Source organism: Plectropomus leopardus, chromosome 9 (genome assembly GCF_026936395.1).
Source record: "Plectropomus leopardus strain MGB_pleo_1.0 chromosome 9, ASM2693639v1, whole genome shotgun sequence".
Lineage (NCBI taxonomy): Eukaryota > Metazoa > Chordata > Actinopteri > Perciformes > Serranidae > Plectropomus > Plectropomus leopardus.
Window position 1 is genome coordinate 1735001 of NC_142184.1, and position 25000 is coordinate 1760000.

Genomic DNA, 25000 nt, shown 5'->3' on the forward strand with positions numbered 1-25000 from the left:
GAGTGCAGGCTACAGCTTCGCAAGATTCACCAAACTGTGGGCGCAATCAATCATGAAGAAGCTGTTACACAGCAAAAGTTCTTGCATGAAATGTTGCGTTGTGTTCAGCTTCCTCTGAACACGAAAACTCAACAAAGACAAACGGAGATGTTTCTGCAAAGACGTGATAAATATGTAATTGACTTTTTTCTGACGTTGTCGGGGACGTCTCCGATGTCCACAGTTTATTCTAATCGTCTCCAGCTGTGAGCCGCTCCTCCTCTGCTGTTGTGCATTGTATTGTGGGACAGCAGCGTCCATCAACAGCACGCTAAAAAGTAAAGACAGTTTTGTCTAAAAGCTCCTGAGGCTCATGACGGCAGCACGAGGTCCAGATCAAACGAGGCGGAAAAAGAGGAAGAAGCAGGTAGATAAAAAAGGAAAGTGGAAGAGGGAAGGAGACGAGGAAAGAGGAAGCACATAGGAATAAAAATGTCTGACACTCATTTTGTCTTCCTCCCCTGACTTTTCTCTCGGTTCTCTCCCGTGTCTGTTTTGGGCCGGCTGCACAGCTCGTGGCGGCTCTGGAGCTGTTTGCTGGCGTTCGTCTCGCTCGGTCTTGTTCTAATTATCTTTGTTTGTATTCATGTTTTCGTGTCCTCTTTGCTGATGAAACCACTTTAGCTACGTCTTAAGTTTCTTCATTAGTCCGCTGCCCTTTGTGGACACTTTAGTCCTGAATATACATCACATGCTGCTGACGAGAAAACTTTTAGTTGTTGATGTTTAACCCTTTGAAACCTGGACCAACATCAGTTTTCTTGTGCTGAGTTCAGATGCCTGTCACAAGCATTTAAACCTCTGAAACGTGAGCAAATTGGTTGAATTTCCTTAAAAATCATGGGAAAAAGGCATAGTAGTTTGGTATGAAATGTTGTGCAAATTGGAAAAAAAAGAAGAAAAAAAAAGAAGAAAAAAATAAACAGTAAAAGATGACAAAAAATGACCTGAAAACTGTGAGAAAAAAAAGATAGCATCACTCTGTTAATTCTTTCGGCCTACGAACGTGACGCCAAAAAACCACCTTCTGTGTCCAACCGTAACGCAGCTGAATGGCCTCAGATGAGAACGCGCTCGGACAGAACCCGTGAAGTTGTCATTAAACGCTGGCGGGCGACCAGACAGCACCAGGCACGTCCACACGCAAAATACCCTAAAATGCAGTGATTTCAGTGCAAGATCCTTCTGCCAAAAGCCACTGTTTGCCTCTGTATGATTCACCAACGTTCGCATTAAACAACGCAGAACACGGAAGGACAGAACCTTTCGTGGTATTATTAAATGCCACCTAACAGCTGGACGCCGTGGCAACACGATATGCGGACGGACAGTGTCCGTTTAAAACGTGGGGGGATGGAACCTGTTGCGTCCACAGGATACCTCGCTGCATGGCGTCAGGTTGAAATGCTGCCGGTAACGACGTGATAAAAGGAGAAGAAAAGTCTCTGCAGGGCGAGCAGGAGCGGCGGTGGACGGACCCAACAAACCGGGACTTTCATGCAGGAGTCTTGCACATGACCACGTGCAGCGTCATCCCAACACGTGCTTGTGTTGACATCATGGTAGAGGCATCCGAGTGCGTCAACATCAGACGCCGATGTCCACTACAAAGTGGCAACGTGACGATTCGGGATGAGAACATGTTGGGAAAACTGAATGGTAGATATGTTCTGGATGTTGCACACAGCTCCTTCAACATGCCACAGTATCTGCTACTAACATCTATCCCATAATACACTGACATTCTGAAGCATTTAGGATATTAGCCATCGTATTTTAAAGTTTAGTGTAAAGCGTCTTGTGTGTTAGTTAGCATGCTCAGTGTTTAGTTATGTTTATGTGTTTGTGCATCAGTGTGTAACCGTCAGCAAAAAGCGTCTTTTTAGCACGCTATCGTGCTAAAAACGTCACCATGCCAACACACTAAAATGACGGCTGGTCTTAAATGTAGCTGAAGCTGACGTTAGTCTGAGGTTTCCTGTCATGAGACATCATCCGGGGAACATTAAAAAATGACACTGATTCATTACATAGACGTGACGGTATTATTACCGCCATATTTCACTCTGGACGACTGCTGCTGTCACTCGCTGACTCTCCGTCTTTCAGGAATATTACGGACACTTTTCAAAGTTTCCGTTTGTCACGACTGCTCCTGACTGCAGAACAGTTTGTGAATGTTCAGGTGAACTGAAGGTCAGATTAAATCTGTGCTCGGGCAGGTTGGAGCCGGCGGGTTGTTTTGGTTTGGGCGGTGGACCAGAGAGAAGCTGCTGCGGCTTTAACTCTTTATGGACGGGTGATGATGACTGATGTGCTTTTATAGACGACGAGCTCAGAACGAAAAGAACTGTGGATCTCATTTCAAGACCGAAGGTCTCAACTGTCTCTCAGTGTTCAACCGGCATGATTTTATTCAGACTTTTATGAAGTTTGGACCTAAATATCGTTGCTAGATAGGACTGAAGAAAGTAGAGCAGTGAGGTTCAACTACCCACCTGCAGGACAAATCTGCCCCCCAAACATTTTAGCATTCGCAATGAAAGTAAACTCATTCACACCGGGAATTGTTTCTGTACTTTTAGTCTCCATGAGGTGTCAGAGTGAATAAAACAGCAGAGGTCCTAGATAAGTCCCTGATGTACTAAAATCCTATAAATGTCATAAAGTCCTAAAAACATCCTCAAATCTGAGAAAGGTCACAAAATCCTAGAAGTGTCCTAAAATCCTGTAAATGTGCTAAAATCCTGAAAAGGTCTGAAAAACACGGAAAAGTTCTAAAATCCAAGAAATTTGTTAAAATCCTTAAAACATTCTTAAATCTGAGAAACGTCCCAAAAACCTAGAAATGACCTTAAACTGTAGAAATGTGCTAAAATCTGAGAAATGTCCTTAAAATCCTAGAAATGGGCCAAAATCCTTGAAATGCTCTTAAATCCTAGAAATGTCCTAAATTCCTAAAAAAAATCCTCAAATCCCAGAAAAGTCCTTAGATTCTATTAATGTGCTTAACTCCCAGAAATATCCTAAAATCCTAGAAACGTGTAAAAGGAAATCTGCAAACTTCAACAAAGAAACCCTCTCAGCTGGTTTCACCTACATGTTCAAAAATTGGAAAGCACATGGAACAACCCAAGACGTACAAAAACACCTTTGGTCCATTTTCGGCCATTTCCGGGGTCATACTTTTTCAAACTCCTCCTAGAGATTTCATTTCTTATTATTCTTCCTCACTTTGAGAAACAAAACTCCCTCAGGCTGAAAAACACTGCACGCCGCTGGATACAACAACTGGCAGCGATCCATTTCAATAACCTCCCTCTGAGGGTCTGGAGCCTCTATTCAAAACCTTTATTAGTTCTCAGCGCTGCAGCAGTAACAGAAAGCGTCTTCGTCCAGGTTAGCAGATCACTTTTTGCAGGACGACCACGATGCAAAGCGTCAGAAATGCTGCGTAAACTGCAGCCTGTGTTCCAGGAACAGACGGGTGTTTCCCTCCAGTTATTAACATCAGTGTCAGAGGGGGGGCGCAGCGGGGAAATCATCCCGGGACGAAAGACAGGGAGGGAGTCGGTGCTCGGAGTTGAGCAACAGACGAGAGAGACTGTTGAGAAAGAGACGGCGAAGAGAGCGCGATGTTTGGACAGAGAGAGAGAGAGAAATTAAAATTAGAGGATGAATGAGGAGGAGGAATGTGAGTGTGTGTGAGTGTGTGTGTGTGTGTGTGTGTGTGTGTGTGTGTGTGTGTGTGTGTGTGTGTGTGTGTGTGTGTGTATCAGGAGAGTATGGTATGGAAGCCCCACTGGGACATTTCCATACTGATGTGTTTCTTTTTGCTGTTCAGCTGGGTTGGAGAGAAAAAAGGGATAGAACAGGAGGACAGATGAAAGGAGGAGTGAAGGAAAAAGAAGGAAGGAAAGAGAGGAGGTGATGAGAGAAGGACAGCTGCGAGGAGACAGACTGAAGAAAGATGGAGGTGAGGTCAAAAGAAAAGGATGAAATGAGAATGAGAGGAGTTGTGAAACTGGGAAAAAACGAGTGATATGAGGAGGACAGGAGTGGGAGAGGAGGGAGGTCAGCGTGTTGAAATTTTGGAGGACAGATTTCTGTTTTTGTTGGCAGAAAATAAAGTCTGAATGTAACTAGGACTGGACTGAGACCAGCAGACGGACCAGTCTGACCAGCTCAGACACAACTGCAATCAAACCAATAAACGGCTCAGAAACCAGTACGACCAGTTTGATTTCAGACTGATACTGAGAGAATATTGTGACCAGTTCAGACTAAACAAGAACGTAAGAAACCAGTATGCCCAGTTCAGACTAAACAAGAACGTAAGAAACCAGTATGCCCAGTTCAGACTAAACAAGGGGAATGTAAGAAACCATTATGACCAGTTCAGACTAAACAAGGAGAACGTAAGAAACCAGTATGACCAGTTCAGATAAAACTGATCATAGCAATGAAACCAGCAATGAAATGGATAAAACAGCAGAGAAACCAGTATAACCAGTTCAGACAAGACTCCAGTCTGGAACTGGTTTCTTAAACCCTCCTGTTGTGATTCAGATTAAAACAAACAGCCTCAGAGCTTGAATCAAAACCAGTAAAACCATTAAAACAAGTCCAGCAGAGAGAGGATTTAGCCCCCCCCCCCCGCAGCAGCAGACACTGTGGTGCTGTTTGAATATTTCACCAGCTGTACTGGTTTGACTGGTACTGAACACTGGAAACCAGTAACAGCGTTTGGAGGAGAAACGTCCTGAAATGAAAGTTTGAACAAAGAAACTGAAATAAATCTACAAAAAAACCCAAAAACACAAACAAAATGATGCAAATAAACATGTTAAATTAAACAAATAACAACAAATGACAACAAATAACAACAAATGACAACAAATAACAACAAATAACAACAAATGACAACAAATGACAACAAATGACAACAAATGACAACAGGACATTAAAGTAAAGTTTACAGATAAACAAACGGAGCTCAGAGTTCAAACTGACGACGAAAAATCAGATAAAAACCAGCCGCAAATAAATAGCATAACAACAATGAATCTTTGTATTCATGGACACAAGGAAACTATTTTTCAATCATTTCAAGACGAAATCGACGGGAAGGAATATATTTTGTATATATTTTATATTTTTAATAGAGCTTGTTCATCAAAAAAAGAGCCAGAGGAGGATCTCCCACAATGCCGACAGAGGACACAGATAAGACACTAATGTCCTAAAGTACGAGAAACATCTCAAAATCCAAGAAATGTCCGAAAATCATAGAAACGTACAGAAATCCTAGAAACATCCCAAAATCCAAGAAACGTCCAGAAATCCTAGAAATGTCCTGAAATTCTATAAACGTCCTAAGATGTCCAAGTACCTCACACTTGTCCTACAGTTCTATACTTGAGTAAATATAAATCAGACACTGAATGTTCATGTGTGAACATTTCAAATGTTTTTCTGCGGTAACGTCACATTTTAGTGTGTACTTCCTGAGTGCAGTGTGTGAGTGTGTGTGTGTGTGTGAGTGTGAGTGTGTGAGTGTGTGTGTGTATGTGTGTGTGCGTGTGTGTGTGTGTGTGTGTGTGTGTGTGTGTGTGTGTGAGTGTGTGTGTGTGTGAGTGTGAGTGTGTATGTGTGTGTGTGTGTGAGTGTGTGTGTGTATGTGTGTGTGTGTGTGTGTGTGTGTGTGTGTGTGTGTGTGTGTGTGTGTGTGTGTGTGTGAGGGGGACAAACTCCTGGATGTATGTTTTGCTTTGCAAAGAGCTGAAATCTAAAGAAGACAGACACATCTTTAATGAAACTCTAATCAATGAGTTTCTGTTCAGACAAAAAATAAAACTCAGCTGTTCACAGAGCGGATGAAGTGTGTGTGTGTGTGTGTGTGTGTGTGTGTTACTGCAGACTGTGCACATGGCCTGAGAGCTGTAACACAGAGCAGATGTTGAGAGAGCCTGGAGAGAGACAGGAATGTGAAGGAGACCCCTGACTATTGTTTGTGTTGTGTATCATCACTGGACAAATAAACACACACACACACACACACACACTCACACACACTCACTCTCACACACTCTCACACACCCATGCACACACACACTGAACGCTCTTAGCAACAGCAACTCAAACCACAAGATCGAAACAACTGTCTGAAGTTTCAGACGTCGATCTGTTCTTAAAGAACAAATCTGGCGTTAATCTGTATTTTTATTATTGTTCCTCTTTAATGTAAATCTTTAAACACACAAATATAAAGTTTCATGTTTAACCCTTTAGGGTCGCTTTAATATCGCACATGCTCGTACCGCTCTGCACATAAAATGTCTTTTTAGAAATCAGACTTCAAAAGATATTATGCATTAATCATTTTTAATTTTTTTAAAAATTAAAAAAATTAAAAGGCAGCAAAGGGCCGAGGCCGGATTCAAACCCCCGGCTGCTGCGGCGAGGACACAGCCTCTGTACATGGGTCACCGCTCGATCCACTGAGCCACCAGAGCCCCATGATTTTCTACATTTTAGTTTTTTTTTTAACCAACATCAGTCCTATTCATAAATATCAAATATTCAATAAATTTCAGAATTGTAACCCTTTAAATGCCAGGTTTTTGTCATGATGCCACTATGTTTTTAGATGAAACAACAACACAGAAAATGAATTATTACTAATCTACCACATAATAAGTATATTATTAGCTGCTGACAGTCTGGGATATGTCAGTGTGTGAGTGTAGCTGCTGACAGTCTGGGATCTGTCAGTGTGTGAGTGTAGCTGCTGACAGTCTGGGATATGTCAGTGTGTGAGTGTAGCTGCTGACAGTCTGGGATATGTCAGTGATCAGCAGCTACATTGACTGTGACAGGTCACCTAGTGGAAATAGCATGTATTTCCTCCATATGCCAAATATGGTCAAAATGACCTCATCAGGTGGAAAATAGTCAAAATGACAAATTCAGAGTCAAAAGCCCAGAATGACACCCAGAAATAATACAAGTCCTGTTTTTCTGCTCTGATGGCTGTGGGATCAAAAATGTCAGTTTGAATGGGTTTCAATGGAGCATTTTTGGACCTGAACAGTCTGAATGTAACTATTTAGTTTCCACAGTGTATTTTAGACTTATTGTAGGAGCTGAGCTGCAAATTCACTGATTACACTCAAATACACAATCTGGACTACATTTAGGACACATGCATCAACACATAAATTTCAGTCTCCTGCAGCCACATTTTGGAAAATGAATGTCACTTTGTGCACGAATGTGGATTTTAAAGCCGGACAGGAATCAGGTCTTTTTTAACTGCTCCTCTTCATAGCCGAAACAAGACACGGGGGTTTAAAAATGTTTGGTGGCTCCGTCTATCAGAGATCAAATCTGTTTTTATGGAATAAAGATCTGCAGATCGCTGCAGCTGAGTCATGATCTGCCTTTCAGCACATCTGTGTCTGAGGAGGAAGTTAAACCATCCTGCATGACAGGAAGTAATTACCACGGATCTATCATAAACCACGATCTATTATAAACCACGATCTATTATAAACCATGATCTATCATAAACCACGATCTATTATAAACCACGATCTACTATAAACCATGATCTATCATAAACCACGATCTATTATAAACCACGATCTATTATAAACCATGATCTATTATAAACCACGATCTACTATAAACCACGATCTATTATAAACCATGATCTACTATAAACCACGATCTATTATAAACCATGATCTATCATAAACCACGATCTATTATAAACCACGATCTATTATAAACCATGATCTATTATAAACCACGATCTACTATAAACCACGATCTATTATAAACCACGATCTATTATAAACCATGATCTATCATAAACCACGATCTATTATAAACCACAATCTATTATAAACCATGATCTATCATAAACCACGATCTATTATAAACCACGATCTACTATAAACCATGATCTACTATAAACCATGATCTATTATAAACCATGATCTATCATAAACCACGATCTATTATAAACCATGATCTATTATAAACCACGATCTATTATAAACCATGATCTACTATAAACCATGATCTATCATAAACCACGATCTATTATAAACCACGATCTACTATAAACCATGATCTACTATAAACCATGATCTATCATAAACCACGATCTATCATAAACCACGGATCTATCATAAACCACGATCTATTATAAACCACGATCTACTATAAACCACGATCTATTATAAACCACGACCTATTATAAACCACGATCTATTATAAACCACGACCTATTATAAACCACGACCTATTATAAACCACGATCTATTATAAACCACGACCTATTATAAACCACGATCTATTATAAACCACGACCTATTATAAACCACGATCTATTATAAACCACGACCTATCATAAACCACGATCTATTATAAACCATGATCTACTATAAACCATGATCTATCATAAACCACGATCTATTATAAACCATGATCTATTATAAACCACGATCTATTATAAACCATGATCTACTATAAACCATGATCTATTATAAACCACGATCTATCATAAACCACGATCTATCATAAACCACGATCTATTATAAACCATGATCTACTATAAACCATGATCTATCATAAACCACGATCTATCATAAACCACGGATCTATCATAAACCACGATCTATTATAAACCACGGATCTATCATAAACCACGATCTATTATAAATCACGGATCTATTAGAAACCACGATCTATTATAAACCAAAATCTATTATAAACCACGATCTATTATAAACCACGATCTATTATAAACCACGATCTATTATAAACCACGACCTATTATAAACCACGGATCTATTATAAACCACGGATCTATTATAAACCATGATCTATCATAAACCATGGATCTATAGTTAAATACCTCAGAGTGGTGCCGGGGTCAGAGGTCAGAGGTCAGGGATCAGTGGGATATGAGTCATCGTCACGCTGCGTTACAGTTACAGATCCTGGTTTTATCTGTCTGAGAATGAAACAAGACAAAAGACTTTTTCTCCTTCGAACGTCGGCGAGGAGTTCCTCCCTCAGCTGTGAGAGCGTGACGCGAGTCTCGCTCACACACAATGTGCTGTTTATAAATCCAAATCTTTCTTTACTTTCCTTTTTCCTGTGTTTCTTCTGCACATTTCTTTGATATGATTTTAAATGTCATCTCAGTTTTCGACACTGTCAGATTAACGTCACGTGCTGAAAACTCAGCGCCAGAAATCTGTGATTGATTTTATTTAATACAGGGTTCCTGCACATTTCACCAATACATTTCCAGGACTTTTCCAGGACTTTGAGGCAAATTTTAAAGACCATACATTCTCTGATAATATAATATAATATAATATCTAAAAAATAATAATAATTCTGAACAGGATTAGAAATGAATGTTAAAATATAACTAAGGAAATATTCGTTATTTATGAGACGGGAGGCAAAAAGGGGACTGCATGTACTCTTTTAAGCACCGGAGAGGGACTTATATTTTTCATTTTTTTAAACTTTAAATTGCAGTATTTAAAAAATGCTGGCCTTTTTTTTCTTTAAAAATGTTTTTCAATTTTTACAAAAACATTTTGTCACCCCCCCACCACAAACTTTTTTCTTTTAATTATTTCAGTTATTTTTCCTTTTTCCTTTCTTAGTTTAAAAAAAGGCATTTTCCCCCCCTTTTCTTCAAAAATTTGTGGCAATTTTTTTTTTTTAAGAAAACATTTAGGCAGTTTGTTTTCGTCTTTAAAAGATTGTAGGCTCCAGAATGACACAATTTATCACAGACAGAAACTGTAAAAACAGAAATCATGATTATAGTTAATGGATTTTCTGTTTTTTACCACATCATTTGGAACAAATCATAATTTTTTCAAAACTTTTAGGGCATATTAAGTTTTCCAAAACTTTTAAAATCCTAAAAAAAATCCATTTGCCGATTCCATGACTTTTCCAGGCGTTTCATGACCGTGCAAACCCTCTATATAGAGACATTAAACCTGTTTATAATAATAATATTGCGGGAACAAAAAAAACTTACAGTATTTGTGTGGTGTGTTCCCCGAGGAGAAATTCAGAGACATTTTGAGGCCTAAAAACGTAATAAATCAAAAACGGTTGCACGATAAAATCAGCACGCTAATTAAAAGCAGGTTTAAGAGGGAAACAGAAAATAGAGAGGGACTAAAAACCGAGCTCACAGAGAATGATTTCAGTTCAGTAACTTCCTGCATGAACACGAAAAGCTTCATTCGGTTACATGTTTTCGTGTTTCATACGGATAAAGGATCCGTGTGTTTCTCTGTGTTCATGTTTGTGTGTCTTGTTTTCACAAAACGAATCATAAACATGATGGAAAACGTTTCTTTGAGGCCGTTTAAGATTTATGGTTTTCATTCCCGTTAATCAGCTGAAACTCACAGGAAAACTGGAAATGCTGCCTTTGATTAGAAGTTGGAACAGAAGATTTTGAACTCCCTAATCGGAGAAAATAAACACTGCAGTTAGGAACTGTCGGGGTTTGGCACATTTTACATTTCTGCTGAACTTTCACAACACAAATGAGCTGCATCCTCTAATTTAAAAAAAAGTTGTTTGGGATATCTTAAGGTTGTTCAGTTTACACCAGAGTGTCAATTTTGGGATCTATTTTTGAAATTTCCAATCAAAATCTGCTCCCTGTAACTTCCACTGTTCTCTGCAGAGATGGGACCCGAGCCTGAAGGTGATCGCGGAGGGCTACGCCGCTAAATGCACCTGGAGCCACAATCCAGAACTGGAGGATACCGGAGAGAATCTGTTCGCCGGCACCGGGTCCCTGGACCTGCGAGAGGCCCTGGAGAAATGGTTTCTGGGTGAGTGCAGGATCTGTTCGTCACGTTCTCATCCCAGTTTGGAAAATAATCACTATTTAGTCAGTGGTCACCCCGCTACATATTACACTCGAGGAAACCTTCAGTGCCTGCGCCGTGACGCCAACACAAGCACACGGTGGGAGACGCTGCACGTTGTTATGTTTAGGCAACAAAAGCAAATGGCGACCAACAACAGGACGCCAACAAACACACGCTGGCACGGATGTTTCGGTTTAAATAAAAGAGGCACACGGAAAGACGTAGAAAAAAACACATTCAGACAGCAACTCTGGACAGCCACACCAAAGGCCGGGGTTTGTTGGATCGATCCGACGCCCCTCCCACTTACAGGCGCCTTTAAATTATGTCGTTAGCGGCAACATTTTAATCTCAAGCCGTTCTGGCGACATGTGGACGCAACAAGTTCTGTCTGGCCGAATTCTCAAGTGAAATCTTAGAAATGTCTAAAAATCTGAGAAAATCCTAAAATCCCAGAAATGTCCTAAAATCCCAGAAATGTCCTAAAATCCTAGAAATATCCTAAAACCCATTAAACATCCTAAATTCTTGGAAGTGTCCTAAAATTCTAGAAATGTACTAAAATCTTAAAAACATCCTAATATCTGAGATAAGTCTACAATCCAAGGAACATCCTAAAGTCCTAGAAATATGTTAAAATCCTAAAAACATTCTAAAATCTGAAAAAAGTCCCAAAATCTTTGAAACACCCTTAAGTCCTAGAAATTTACTAAAATCTTAAACACCATGAAAACTCCAACAATCTTAGAAACATCCTAAAATCCTAGAAATGCCCAACATTCCCATGAATGTCCTTAAATCTCAGAAACTTAAAAAAAAAAAAAAAACAGAAAGAAATACAATCATAGAAACATCCTAAAATTCTCAAAATCACAGTAATGTCCTAGAGTCTTATAACCGTCAAAAAATCCTAAAAACATAATAAATTCTGAGAAATGTCCAAAAATCTTTGAAACACCCCAAAATCTGAGAAAATCCTGCAAACGTCCTGAAATCACAGAAATCCTGGAAATGTCCAAAAATTCTAGAAATTTATTGAAATCTTAGAAACGTTCAAATAACCAAGAAAAGTCCTACAATTCTATGAACATCCTGAAGTCCTAGAAATGTCTTAAAATCATCCTAAAATCTTAAAAACTTCTATAAAACCCCCCAGAAAAAACTAAAATCCTAGAAACATATTAAATCATAGAAATGTCCTAAAATCCTAAAAACATAATAAAATCTGAAAAATGTCCTACAATCTTAGAAACTTAAAAAAAATGAGAAAAGTCCTAAAATCCTGGAAACATCCTAAAATCCTGGAAACCTGTACGGGGATGCTGCGATTGGCCGCTTGTCTTTTTGCAGCTGCTGGTCACGCTGTTGTTGCTGTGAACGCAGCTTTAGATTCATCAGGTGATGCAAACAAAACTTTAGTGGGACGATCACGATGCTGAAACTGCTGGATGACATTCAAGACATTTTGATAATGAGAAAAAGAGGTATTTGTTTTTGACTACTCTGCCTATAAAGTGGCCTCAAAGTTCATTTATAAAAGATAATGAGACAATAAATATAAGATAGAAGATAAAACGATAAAAGATAATTAAACGTATTGATCAGTGAATCAGTGCTTAAAGCCGCTGTGCTCATTTGTACATATAACGTGAGGAAAATACACCTGAATACCATTTAAATACGTCCAGTCTGACGTGGTTTACTCTGATTACAGTTACAGGATACATGATGTACTGATGAAAGTTATTGATTCCTGCAGAACATCTGGACTACAACTTCCAAAACAACAGCTGTGAAGAAGACAAGATGTGTGGACACTACACACAGGTCAGATACACACACACACACACACACACACACACACGCATTAATACACACATCTGTATCTGTGGACTGCCTCTGAACTGTGTGTGTGTGTGTGTGTGTGTGTGTGTTTCAGATGGTGTGGGCAGACACACACAGAGTCGGCTGTGCCTTCCATCTCTGTAACGACATGAAGGGTTTGGGCTGGGAGAGAGTCTCCTACCTCGTCTGCAACTACTACCCTGCGTCAGTACTACAGTACTACACTACCACAGTACCATTACTACTGCCACAAGTTATACTACTGCAGTAATAGCACTAATTCCACAACTTATTCTACCACTACAGTGGCATTACGACTACTGATACTACTACTACTGCAATAACTTACATTACTACAGCACTACTATAATTACTGCTACTACAGTACAATTATTACTACTAATATTACTACTTCTACAGTATCATTACTACTTCTCCTACTATTACTTTAACATTACAGTAATACTACTACTGCAACTTATTCTACTACCACTACAGTACCATTACTACTATTGATACTACTACTACTGCCATAACTTTCATTACTACAGCACTACTATTATTACTGCTACTACAGTACCATTATTACTACTAATACTTCTACTTCTACAGTACCATTACTACTTCTCCTACTATTACTTCAACATTACAGCAATATTACTACTGCAACTTATTCTACTACCACTACAGTACCATTACTACTACTGCTACTATCACTACAACTACTACAACTGCAACTTATACAATACTACAAGTTTTGCTGCTACTATTACTGGCATTCCTTCTACTATTATGAACTGAAGTACTGCTACTACTACTGTTATATAACTATATTTTTTCACTGCCAATCAACTAGTGTAACACTAGACTTTTACTACCATCACTACTACTATTACTACTGTCACTACTTCCTCTATTACCACAACTACTAGAACTGCTGCTAGGGCTAGTATTACCGGTATTAGTGTAGTATTATTGCTAATAGCACTTCATATGTGCCAGCATTACTTAATCTAACAGTATCTAACAGTATCAGTATTACTGCAGCAGTGCTGGAACAACAGCTCCCCCCTGTGGGCAGAAATACTACACATCGTCTCTGTGTGCAGTTGTATGCACATGAAGTACTTTTATTTCAGACTTTGTGCAGTATGTTTAATGAAAAGCTCAATTCGTTAAACTGAAGTAGATTATAACGATGGCCTCGTGCAACAAACTTTATGCAACAAATGTTCTCTGATTTTTGCTCATATCCAGGATTTGACTTCTGATTTTAGATTTTTCTCTGAGCTGAGAGAGATTTCACCAACGGTTCACAGCACCAAGATAAGAGAAAAATATCTTGTCTTCACAGGCCACAAATTGTTGTCCAGCAGATGAAAAAATATATTTGAAGAACATTTAAAAATAAATTTGATTAAATATCATTTAATCAAAAAATGTTTTAGAGGAACTATAATGATTTAAATGATAATTAAAGGGATACTATTATACTCGACCCCTACTCTGATGTCAAGTACTGATCGTCCCTCTGCTGACAAGAGCTGAACTGTAATTAAGTACATTTACTCAAGTACTGTACTGAAGTACAAATCTGAGGTTACTTTTACTTGAGTATTTTAATCTCATGCAACTTTCCACTTTTACTCTACTACACCTCAGAGCCAAATATTCTACTTTTTACTCCACTATTATTATTAGATAACTACTTTACAAATTAAGATTTTTTTTCACAGAAACCAAAAATATAAAAACATACAAGTACAGCTGAATCAATGAGTTGATTAATTAGAAAATTAATTGGAAACTACTTATTCTGTTTAAGTCATTTTAAGTCATCACCTTTCATAGTTCCAGCTTCTCATATATACTGTATTTATGAGGACTTTAATTATTTTAGTTTTACTAAATGTATTTAAACCTTTTGCATGAGTACTATTACTTTTAAGATGTGAATTCATTTCCCTGAAATCACATTTATTTAAGTTGATTTAACAGAACGTCAGTTTCACTGCTGAAGTTTCCTCTTCTTGCAGCTTTTGTCGGCGTCATGTCTCCCTCATGTTTCAGTCTTTGCACACGGCACTAAACATGCCCTTATATGGTGTTTTATTTGGGCGGTTCAGAGCGTTTGGAGCATTTTTAATTGACTACCCTAAAATTTTCTCTGACCAGAATATTTAGAGCAAATATGAGAAAAAAAATAAGAGACTGCTACTGCACGAGTCCCAGAGAGACGGCACCTCCTGGTCATTTTAAATCTAACGGTGTGTGTGTCTGACGTTTGTCCTCAGAGGGAACTACGAAGGCGAGAGGCCGTACGTAGAAGGTGACTGGTGCTCCCAGTGTCCCGAAAACCTGCAGGAATGTGAAAACAACCTCTGCGGTACGACAGCCTCTTCTTTACTCCTCTGTCGGCTCCTCTGTCTGCTCCTCCTCTGTCGGCTCCTCTGTCTGCTCCTCCTCTGTTGGCTCCTCCTCTGTCTGCTCCTGTCTGCGCCTCTTTCTGCTCCTCTGTCTGCTCCTCTATCTGCTCCTCTGTCTGCTCCTGTCTGCTCCTCTGTCTGCCCCTCTGTCTGCTCCTGTCTGCTCCTCTGTCTGCTCCTCTGTCTGCTCCTCTGTCTGCTCCTCTGTCTGCTCCTGTCTGCTCCTCTGTCTGCTCCTGTCTGCTCCTCTGTCTGCTCCTGTCTGCTCCTCTGTCTGCTCCTCTGTCTGCTCCTCTATCTGCTCCTCTGTCTGCTCTTGTCTGCTCCTGTCTGCTCCTCTGTCTGCTCCTGTCTGCTCCTCTGTCTGCTCCTCTGTCTGCTCCTCTATCTGCTCCTCTGTCTGCTCTTGTCTGCTCCTGTCTGCTCCTCTGTCTGCTCCTCTGTCTGCTCCTCTGTCTGCTCCTCTGTCTGCTCCTCTGTTTGCTCCTCTGTCCTCTCATTTACCACAGTTATAAATCTCTCTTTTAACTTATGACTGACGTTATTTTAGTATCACAAACTCCTGGATTTAACTCCAGACGCTTAATTAATTTAACTCCAGACGCTTAATTAATTTAACTCCAGACGCTGGTCCTCAGATGAAGCTTTACAGGTGAAATTCTGGAGAATCCTGCAGGTTTTATGCTTTAGTGCGGAGACGCTCGACTTGCTTTGATTGGGGGCCACTTTTGCAAAATGACAGGAGGCCGGAGGGCCAATCAAAACGGCCCCATACATGTTTCTAGGATTTTAGGATGTTTCCAGGATTTAAGGACGTTTCAAGGATTTTAGCACTTTTCTAGGGTTTAAGGACATATCCAGGCTTTCAGGGCGTTTTCAGGATTTTATGGTCTTTCTGGGATTTTAGGACTTTTTTTGTGATTTTATCACTTTTTTAAGGTTTCGGGAAATATGTAGGATTTCAGGACGTTTTTCAGGATTTTATGATGTTTCTAGAATTTTGAGAAGTTTCAAAGATTTTGTGGACATTAGGGGCAACAATAAATAATTGAGGAGCTTTGTCACACATTGAATCTACAAAGGGCGAAAATCAACCTCTTTTTCCAAGTAAGAGATGAAACCTAACACAGACGTATGCATATATACATCGCTGTTATTTAGTCACGCAACCACTTTCTTTCTCCAGTGTGAGGATGTGCTGCTGTTCTTTATCTGTAAACTGAAAACCTTTGAGTTTTGGACCGAAGAAGAAGTTGTGATTTTTGGAAATAATTTCTTGACAGTTTGTGGATTAAAATCGAATTACTTGAAAATAATCTTCAGCCCTAAAGTCCAATCGTCCTCATGAGGCAACCTGAGAATGTCCTTAAAAATGTATTTCTGTCTGTCTTTTAGTTGCTGACACGGTGGATGAGGAGGAAGAGGAGGAGGAGGAGGAGGATGAAGACGAGGAGGAAAGAGTTGTTCTTCTTCCAACAATATCCGATCTCTCCCCCCAGCCTGAAGAGGAGGAAGAGGAGGAAAAGGTTACTTCTCCTCCTGCAACTACTGACTCTTATGTCCAGCCTGAGACCACCACCTCGTCCTCCTCCTCTGCAGAGGACTCTGAGGACACCCAACCTCCAGACACACCTGCCCCGGACACCCAGCCTCCAGGGGTCCCTCCAACGGCACAGGGAGAGGAGGATGTGGTTGAAGAAAAGATGGAGGAGAAAGAGGAGAAGGAGACAAAGGAGGAGAGGGAGGAGCGGGAGGAGAAGGTGGTGGTGGTGGTGGTGGTGGAGGAAAAGATGAAGGAGGAGGAGGAGGAGAAGAGAAAGGAAACAACAGATAAGATGGAGGGAAAGGGCGGGAGAGACGTAACACGAGAAATATTCCTGATCAAGAAAGACCAGACTGCCAGCGCTGCTTCAGTGTCCTCTCCGCCCGTCCTGTTAGCCTGTCTGACTGCCGTCCTCACTCTGAGGCTGTGAGGAGGACGAGGAGGACGAGGAGGAGACACCTCACCTCACCGGTCCTGCGTTGACTGCACATCACCTTGATAACCGGCCCGTGGTAACACCCCCCACCCCCCGCCCCCCACCCCCCGGCAGAAATATAGGTCAATTAATGATTCAGACTCATCAGAAAACAGCTGCCACGTTCTCAACATCTGCACGGCGTCTCAACCCACATCTGGGTCACATAACGTGTGCATAACCTGAATATCACGGCCAGAGAATAACCGGTCACTGACAAGATCTGCTTCATGTTTTCAGATAAAGGACACACATTTACAGCCTTAAAGGGTTAATGAGGTGAAGCACGCTGTGACTTTGAAATGACGTCAGGCAGCAGCTTTAAATTATCTCTGAGTCCGCACCTTCGGCTTTTTTTCTGTTTTCACACGTTTTTGCGTTGAAGTGACTGATGTGAACAACATTTTAAAAATAGTTCCGTATTTAGAGCAGTAATACTCAACTTACAGCTAAGAGCCAAATCTGGCCCCTGATAGGGTCCTGAAACCCCCCTTCCCCCTCCCCACCACCAACCCCCCCCAATCATTTTTCAACTAAAAAAAATTAAAAAATGGATTTACAATAGGAATTATTTATGTAATTCTAGTGTCCATAAGCGTGCATAAAACAGCATCAAAATAGAGCTTGCTGATCAAAAAAAGCACCAGTGGAGGATCCCCTACACCCCCGACAGAGACACTAATGTCCAAAAATCCTAAAAACGTCCTAAAGGCCCAGAAACATCCTGAAATGCTAAAATTGCCCTAAAATCCCCAGAAATAACCTAAAATCCTAAAAACATCCTAAAATCCTAAAAACATCCTAAAATCCTAAAAATGTCCTAAAATCCCATAAATGTCCTAAAATCCTTAAAACGTCCTAAAGGAGCGCGCCAAGTGTGATGTTTTTTATTTCGGCCTGAGCAGGCGCGACTCAGCTTCCTGTCAGCTGCAGCAGCTAGAGAAACGATGGCTCAGCGATTTTTTACGCGTGACGCGCGTTTGTCAGACGCGCTGTGTGAAACGGGCCTAACACTGCAAAAAATAACATCCAGCTTTCACACCTGAGTCAAATCATCCTGCAGTAGTCACAGGTATTTAGCAGCCTGTAAGATTTTAGGACGTTTTCTAGCTTTTAGCAAGTTTCTAGTAAGACTTAAGGACGTTTCCGGGATTTAAGCAGCAGCAGACCTGATTCAGAGCTCTGGATCCACGCTAGCAGTTTCCCCTTGTTTCCAGTCATTGTGCTAAGCTAGGCTAATCATCTCCCTCATCGTGCTTTGAACGGTTTAGATTTGATCACCTGCTGGTTAAACCTCAGAGGACTGAGTTTCCCCAAACGCCCAAAACGCGTTTCTCCACAGCGAGAGCAACAGTCGGAGCTTCAGGTGTGCAGCTCTAAGTGAGTTCACCTGCTATTTCACGACAAATAAAATCCGGAAACCCATAAGGCACAGAGCTTTAAAAACATAGACGTGTTCGCTTACAGAGGCAGGATGCTAAAACGAGTCCCGTTGATTTTTGACATTTAAAATGTGTGTTTGTGTCCCGATTTATCGGCGAAATCAGAAACGGCTGCAGAGCTTTTGTGCTGGAGAGAACAGTGCGAGAGCTGCAGAGGTTACTCACTCGATGAATACGAGTCTCAGATCGCCTCCACGTGTTTGCGTCTGCAGGGCGGCCGGCGGCAGATTTAAACACACCGTATCATCTCGTGTGGACGCAGCACTGTAGAGACAAAACCACAGTTTATTGTGTTTTCAGTGAATGCAGGAGAAATGATTGCTGTTTCATACCGACGACCCTGCTTCTCCTTCACTTTATATATCTACTGGACCTCATTTACTCTCCCGGCCTGGAGCTGCAAACCGGACGGAGTCTCTAACACCTGACAGGATCTCTGTCGCGCCGAATCAGGCAGCAGGAAGTTACCGTAACCGTCTTCAATAACTTTAGCAAAGAGCGCTGTAAATGTCTGTATATAAGATTAATAAAGAAATAAACCGGATTTCCTCTTTTTGACAGTGCAGTGTTTGTGGCTCTTTTGTTTTGTGTCCATTAACCCTTTGAAACCGGGATTGTGATGCCTTCAGACGCCGTTCACACACACGCTGAAACCTATCGAACCTGAGAAAATCAGTTTGATAACTTTTAAAAACATATAAAAAAGCCGGAAATGTCTGGAAAATTAAAAAACAAACAAACAGACAAGAATATGATTTGAAAATTAGCTGTAGGGAGATTAATATATTTTATTTTAAAAAAGTAAATTATATTTGTAAGTCTTATAATTCTATAATCAAAATTATGTTCCAGAAAAAAATCTATTTATTTATCTATTTATTCTGTTTTTCTTAAGGTCTTTTTCCTCTCTTTTTTACTTTTCTTTTTTGTGGTTTATTTTTGGGTAATTTTCTTGTAGCTTTTTTCTCATTTCTTGCTTATTTTTGTGCCATTTCTTGTTAAGTTGCTAATTGCGTTCTTTCCATGATTTTGAAAGAAATCAAGCCAATTTCCCCAGCTTTCCAAGGGTTAATACTTTAACCCTTTAAACCTGGATCTGCATCTGTTTTCTTGTGCTGCGCTCAGAAACCTTTCACAAGCACTCAAACCTTTAAAATCTTGGCAAACTGATATTACACAAGAAAAAAGGCAACAAGGAACTTGACGAGAAATAACCTGCAAATTACCTTTAAAAAAGGAGAGAGAATTAGGAGAAAATAAGTAAAAATATCAGAAGAACTGTATTACTTATTATTATTATATCATATTAAATGAATTACAATTAGATGCATTATATTTAATTACACTTAAAACAAATAAATATTATTAAAAGTATTTACAAGGTGCATTTATTTGTCATTTTTCAAACATAGTTAAAAAAGAAATTGAATATTATATTAAATACATATTCAAAATTCTAAACAATTAAATAAATTCTGATAAATAATAAAATGTGTTGCGTTTTGGTTCACGCTGTCTTCAGAGCCTCTGTGTTTACATCCAGCTATCGGCTGTGCTCCACTGCAAACCAAGTTAACTGTACAATATAATATTCACGAGTCGCAAAAATACTCCAAGAAATACTCCAGCGGCAGTATTTGTGTCAGTAGCAAAATCTGCATCATGTTGAGCGTGATCACACCTTTAAATCACAGGATAATGAACTTGTGATCTTGAGATAAATGATTAAAATCTTGTGTAACATACAGTAAGTATATGTGTGAGAAGTATTTTATATACCTTCATTCATGCTGCAGGAGTTCCTTATTTGAATTCATTCACTGCACTGAATATGTTTCCCGAGCCGTGGAAGTGGATGGAGGACGGGATGAAGAGGAGGAGAGGAGGAGGAGAGGAGGTGCACGGACCTGCGGAGAGAGAGAAGATTGAAGATTAAAAGTTTAAAGAGACGAGGAAATAGAAAAAATGCTAATGTGGAGGAGAGAGAGAGAGATTTAAAGCGAGAGAGAAAGAATGGTTGAAATATTCATTGCTGACTGCTCTCAGGCTATTTCTGGTGCTACATTACTGCAAAACTGCATAAAACCCTGTGTGTGTGTGTGTGTGTGTGTGTGTGTGCGTGCATGTGTGTGTGTTTGTGTGTGTGCGTGCATGTGTGTTGGTTGCGTGCAGTTCTTCCCCTGCAGCCAAACAGCATCTCTGTTCTTCTATTAAAAAGATCTCTTCTGAATGTGTTTCTCTGTGTTGCGTCGTTCTTTTGTCTCCTCTCTCGCTGTTTCTTTATTTCACTTTGTGCAGACGAGTTAGAGGACTGTTTATGTGCGCGTGTGCGTGTGTGTGTGTTTCCGTTCTAATTTTTACATTTTTGTGTGTTTCTGATGGAGGGACACAGTCTGAGTTTTGATGGTAAGTCGCTTCAACACTCGAAAAATCAGAGCAAATTAGCTCGATTTCTTTCTGAAACACTGGAGAGCAACAAGCAACTTGACAACAAATGGCCCAAAAATAAGCAAGAAATAATTAAAAAATAAAGAAATAATTATCAAAATTACTAGAAAATAAGAAATAAAGAAATAAACAAAACAACAGCAGCAAAAAAAACAAAAAAAAAACAAACAAAGAAACATGGAAAAGACCGTGAGAAATTACTAAAAAAATGTAATGTTTTTTTTCTTCTCTGAAATAATTTTAAATAGATAATAAAGAGAATTATATGTGCTATATATGCACTTTTACTGTTTTTACTGTTGATCAATATTTCTTTTATATTTACATTTCTTTTATTGTTTTCACCTCTGGCCTGTCTGCAGCTTATTTATTATAGTTGTGGTTTCCAGTGCTGTATAATGATTTTATTGTATTTTTTATTTTTTCCATATATTGTTAGCTTTTAATTTTTAGCACTTGCGTGTAAAGCACTCTGAGCTACATTTTACGTATAAAAGGTGCCATCTAAATAAAGATGATGATTATTATTATTATATATTTTTGTCATTTTGAAGGATAAAAATGACTAAAATGTGAACGACAGACTAAGACTAAATCTATAATCGCAGCCAAAATGACCTCATAATCCATCTTCTCTGGTCTGCCGCCGTGTTTATTGAGGTAAATGTTTTAAATGACAGGAATCAGTCACTGCAGGTGCAGAAGTGCTACTCTGCTGGTCAAATTAAGAAGTTATGAGTGTTTTTGTAGTTGCAAGAGACGTCTCCTCTCTAACCGATCGCATCGCGTCTGCAGCGACCCCGCCTGGGTCCTCCAGCCACAGAGTGAGACTCCCTCTGCAGCGGACACACAGAGTCCACTGCAGCACTGCACAGGCCTCTGGTGACCACAGCACCAACAACCTTCCCCCCGGCAGGGTGTGTGTGTTTGGACTGAGAGACAAAGTGTTGCAGGACAGAGAGACAAGAGGAGGACAGACAGGCAGAGACACAGAAATGAGCCAAGAAAACGTCGGCATTCTGCAAACTACAGATACGAGCTCTGACTACACGTATGCAGCTCCTTTAAAAAAATAAGTTCTGGCATTCAGACGCAGGTCAAATAACTCTGCAGCACTCACGAGTATTTATCATCTCCATCTCACAGAAACAACATCTGAGAAAACAAGAAAAAATTTACTGGCAAGATGCGATGACACACCACTACGAAATACCGTCTGTCTCCGTCCAAGCAACGCTCAAATATCGACCCAAATCAGTCGGCACCGAGTATTCAGTAAGAGATTTAAGCCTTTGAAACACAACATGAACAAGCAGCTTAACATGAAACAGCCCAAAAATTAACAAGAAATTAGAAAAATACATTTTCCTGAAAATAAGAAAAACAAAACAGAAAGACCCAAAGAAATGCTGAAAATGGAAAAACATATATTGATCTCTAGTTTTTTTAATCACCCCCCTCAGATTTTAGGATGTTTTCAAGGACTTTCAGTAGTTTCTTGGATTTTAGGACATTTCTCACATTTTAATTTTCTTGGATTATGACGATGTTTCTGGGATTTTTGATTTTTGAGGATATTTCTAAGATCTCAGGAAAATTCTAGGATTTTGGGATGTTCAAGATTTCAGGACTTTCTAGGATTTACGAAAACAATTTATAGTGCGAATCACTTAAAAATGGTCAGGGGCCACCCAGCGCCTTATCAGGGCCCAGATTTGGCCCCTGGGCCATAAATTAGGTATCATGTTATGTTCACGTATGTTCACAGTTTGCAGAAACATACAACATTTATTGTGACGACTGAGTTGGAAAAATACGTCGAAAAGAGGAAAAGAGAGAAGGAGGGAGAGCAGAAGGAGGAGCGGGTAAACATCCTGTGGTGAGTTAGAGAGACAGAGAGAGAGAGAAACTACCGAGGACGAGAGAAAGTTAGAGAGGAGCGGAGGAAAGTGAGTGAAGGAGAACGAGAGAAAGAGTCACTGAAGCCAGAGACAATTAAAAGTGACGTGGCCTCTGGCTGCCCGGCTCTCTTCCTCTCCCTCTCTTTACTCCCCTCCGTCACTGCTCCTTATCTCACTTCTCCCTCTTTCTTCTCCGTCTGGACGTTCCTGATTTTCTGCTGATTGTTGATTTAATTTCTTTGGGTCTGTTGTCCCAAACAAAAAGAATTACATTTTGTTAACTTGATTTCTGGGTGATTTTCAGTTTGCTGACATTTTAAAGAGCAAACGGTTGACTCATAAATTGAGAAAATTGTCAACAGAATCAAGAATTAAAAATGATCCTGTCAGGGACAACCGATGAAACGTTTCAACGACGAAAAAAATAAAAGTTTCCCCGACATTAACACTCGCTTACTGGCTCGCTCTTTGCCTAAAACAGATGCACGTAAAACAGTAACTGAACCGTCGTTTTCTTGTGTTTGTTAGTCGTCTGTAACGTCCAGTTTACTTTATTTAACTATTTCCATTTTCTACAACTTTCTCCTTCGACCAAGCTGACCCTCAGGGACTGCGTGGCACATTTTAGTCTCTTTTCTTCTTCCTGTTGTGATAACTGTGTGTGTGTTGATGCATGTGTCCTAAATGTAGTCCAGATTGTGTATTTGAGTGTAATCAGTGAATTTGCAGCTCAGCTCCTACAATAAGTCTAAAATACACTGTGGAAACTAAATAGTTACATTCAGACTGTTCAGGTCCAAAAATGCTCCATTGAAACCCATTCAAACTGACATTTTTGATCCCACAGCCATCAGAGCAGAAAAACAGGACTTGTATTATTTCTGGGTGTCATTCTGGGCTTTTGACTCTGAATTTGTCATTTTGACTATTTTCCACCTGATGAGGTCATTTTGACCATATTTGGCATATGGAGGAAATACATGCTATTTCCACTAGGTGACCTGTCACAGTCAATGCAGCTGCTGATTATTGCAAAATCAAATATTTGTTCAAGCCTTCATTACAAAAAACGCATTTTGTGTGCAGAGTGAGTGTGAGTATTAGACACTGCACAAGAAATAATAATGTATAAAAATCAATGTTGCTGCTGCTTCTTTGCATTTAGTATATTGAAAATTATTACTTTTTTTCAGCTAAAAACATAGTGGCATCATTACAAAAACCTGGCATTTAAAGGGTTAAAATACTGAAAATTAATGAAAATTTTATATTTACGATTAGGACTGATGCTGGTTAAAAGAATTCACTCGATGAAAATCAAAAGTCATTAATGTATAATATTCTTTTGAGCTTGAGTTTGAGTTTGTGATATTTAGCACATTTTGCTGCATCAACCTAAAAAAATCTAATTCCTCTGCAGATACAGAACGACAACACAAAATAAATAAAATTAAAATTAAAGTATGTTTCTCGATTATTTCAGCAGGTGAACATAGTGCAGCATTTAGCAGCTAAAGAAACAGATATTTCAGCGCGTTCTCTTTCTGAAGTTATCGATGAAGCTGTAAGTTTGGTGCCGTTTGTGTGTCAGTTTCTCTCTAGTTTGTGTTTACATTTGTGTGTGTGTATGTTAACTTGTGTGCGTGTGTGTGTGTGCCATATGTGTGTCGGTGTGTTCAGGTCTTCCTGGAGTCAGCAGAGTGTCATTAATTCGACTTATATAACGCTCTCCGTCCTCCTCTCAGTCTTCTGTAATCAGCCCCGTTCTCCTCTCAGGAGGAAACTCATCAGCTCGTTTCTTCATCCTGATAAATTCAGCCGCTAATTTTATTTTTGAGAGTTCTTCAAAGTTCTGTGCAGTTCAGGTCCCCTGAACGGGTTTTTGAATCTCCTTGGATCAGAATTTTTTTTCATTTGAAGATTAATTTTATTAGATTAATGTGAGAG

The 25000-nt window shown here is 39.7% G+C and overlaps 1 protein-coding gene across 1 annotated transcript in view; it reads left to right on the plus strand.

Moving 5' to 3' along the window:
* The window catches only part of LOC121946638 (uncharacterized), a 22281-nt gene extending 3014 nt beyond the window's left edge, over nucleotides 1–19267 (plus strand). The window contains exons 2-6 of the mRNA XM_088081623.1: nucleotides 10784–10934; nucleotides 12733–12800; nucleotides 12913–13022; nucleotides 15113–15204; nucleotides 16640–19267. Of these exons, the coding sequence (XP_087937749.1) occupies nucleotides 10784–10934; nucleotides 12733–12800; nucleotides 12913–13022; nucleotides 15113–15204; nucleotides 16640–17217 (999 nt within the window). The 3' untranslated portion in view covers nucleotides 17218–19267. The remainder of the gene's footprint in view (nucleotides 1–10783; nucleotides 10935–12732; nucleotides 12801–12912; nucleotides 13023–15112; nucleotides 15205–16639) is intronic.
* Nucleotides 19268–25000: the final 5733 nt, after the last annotated feature.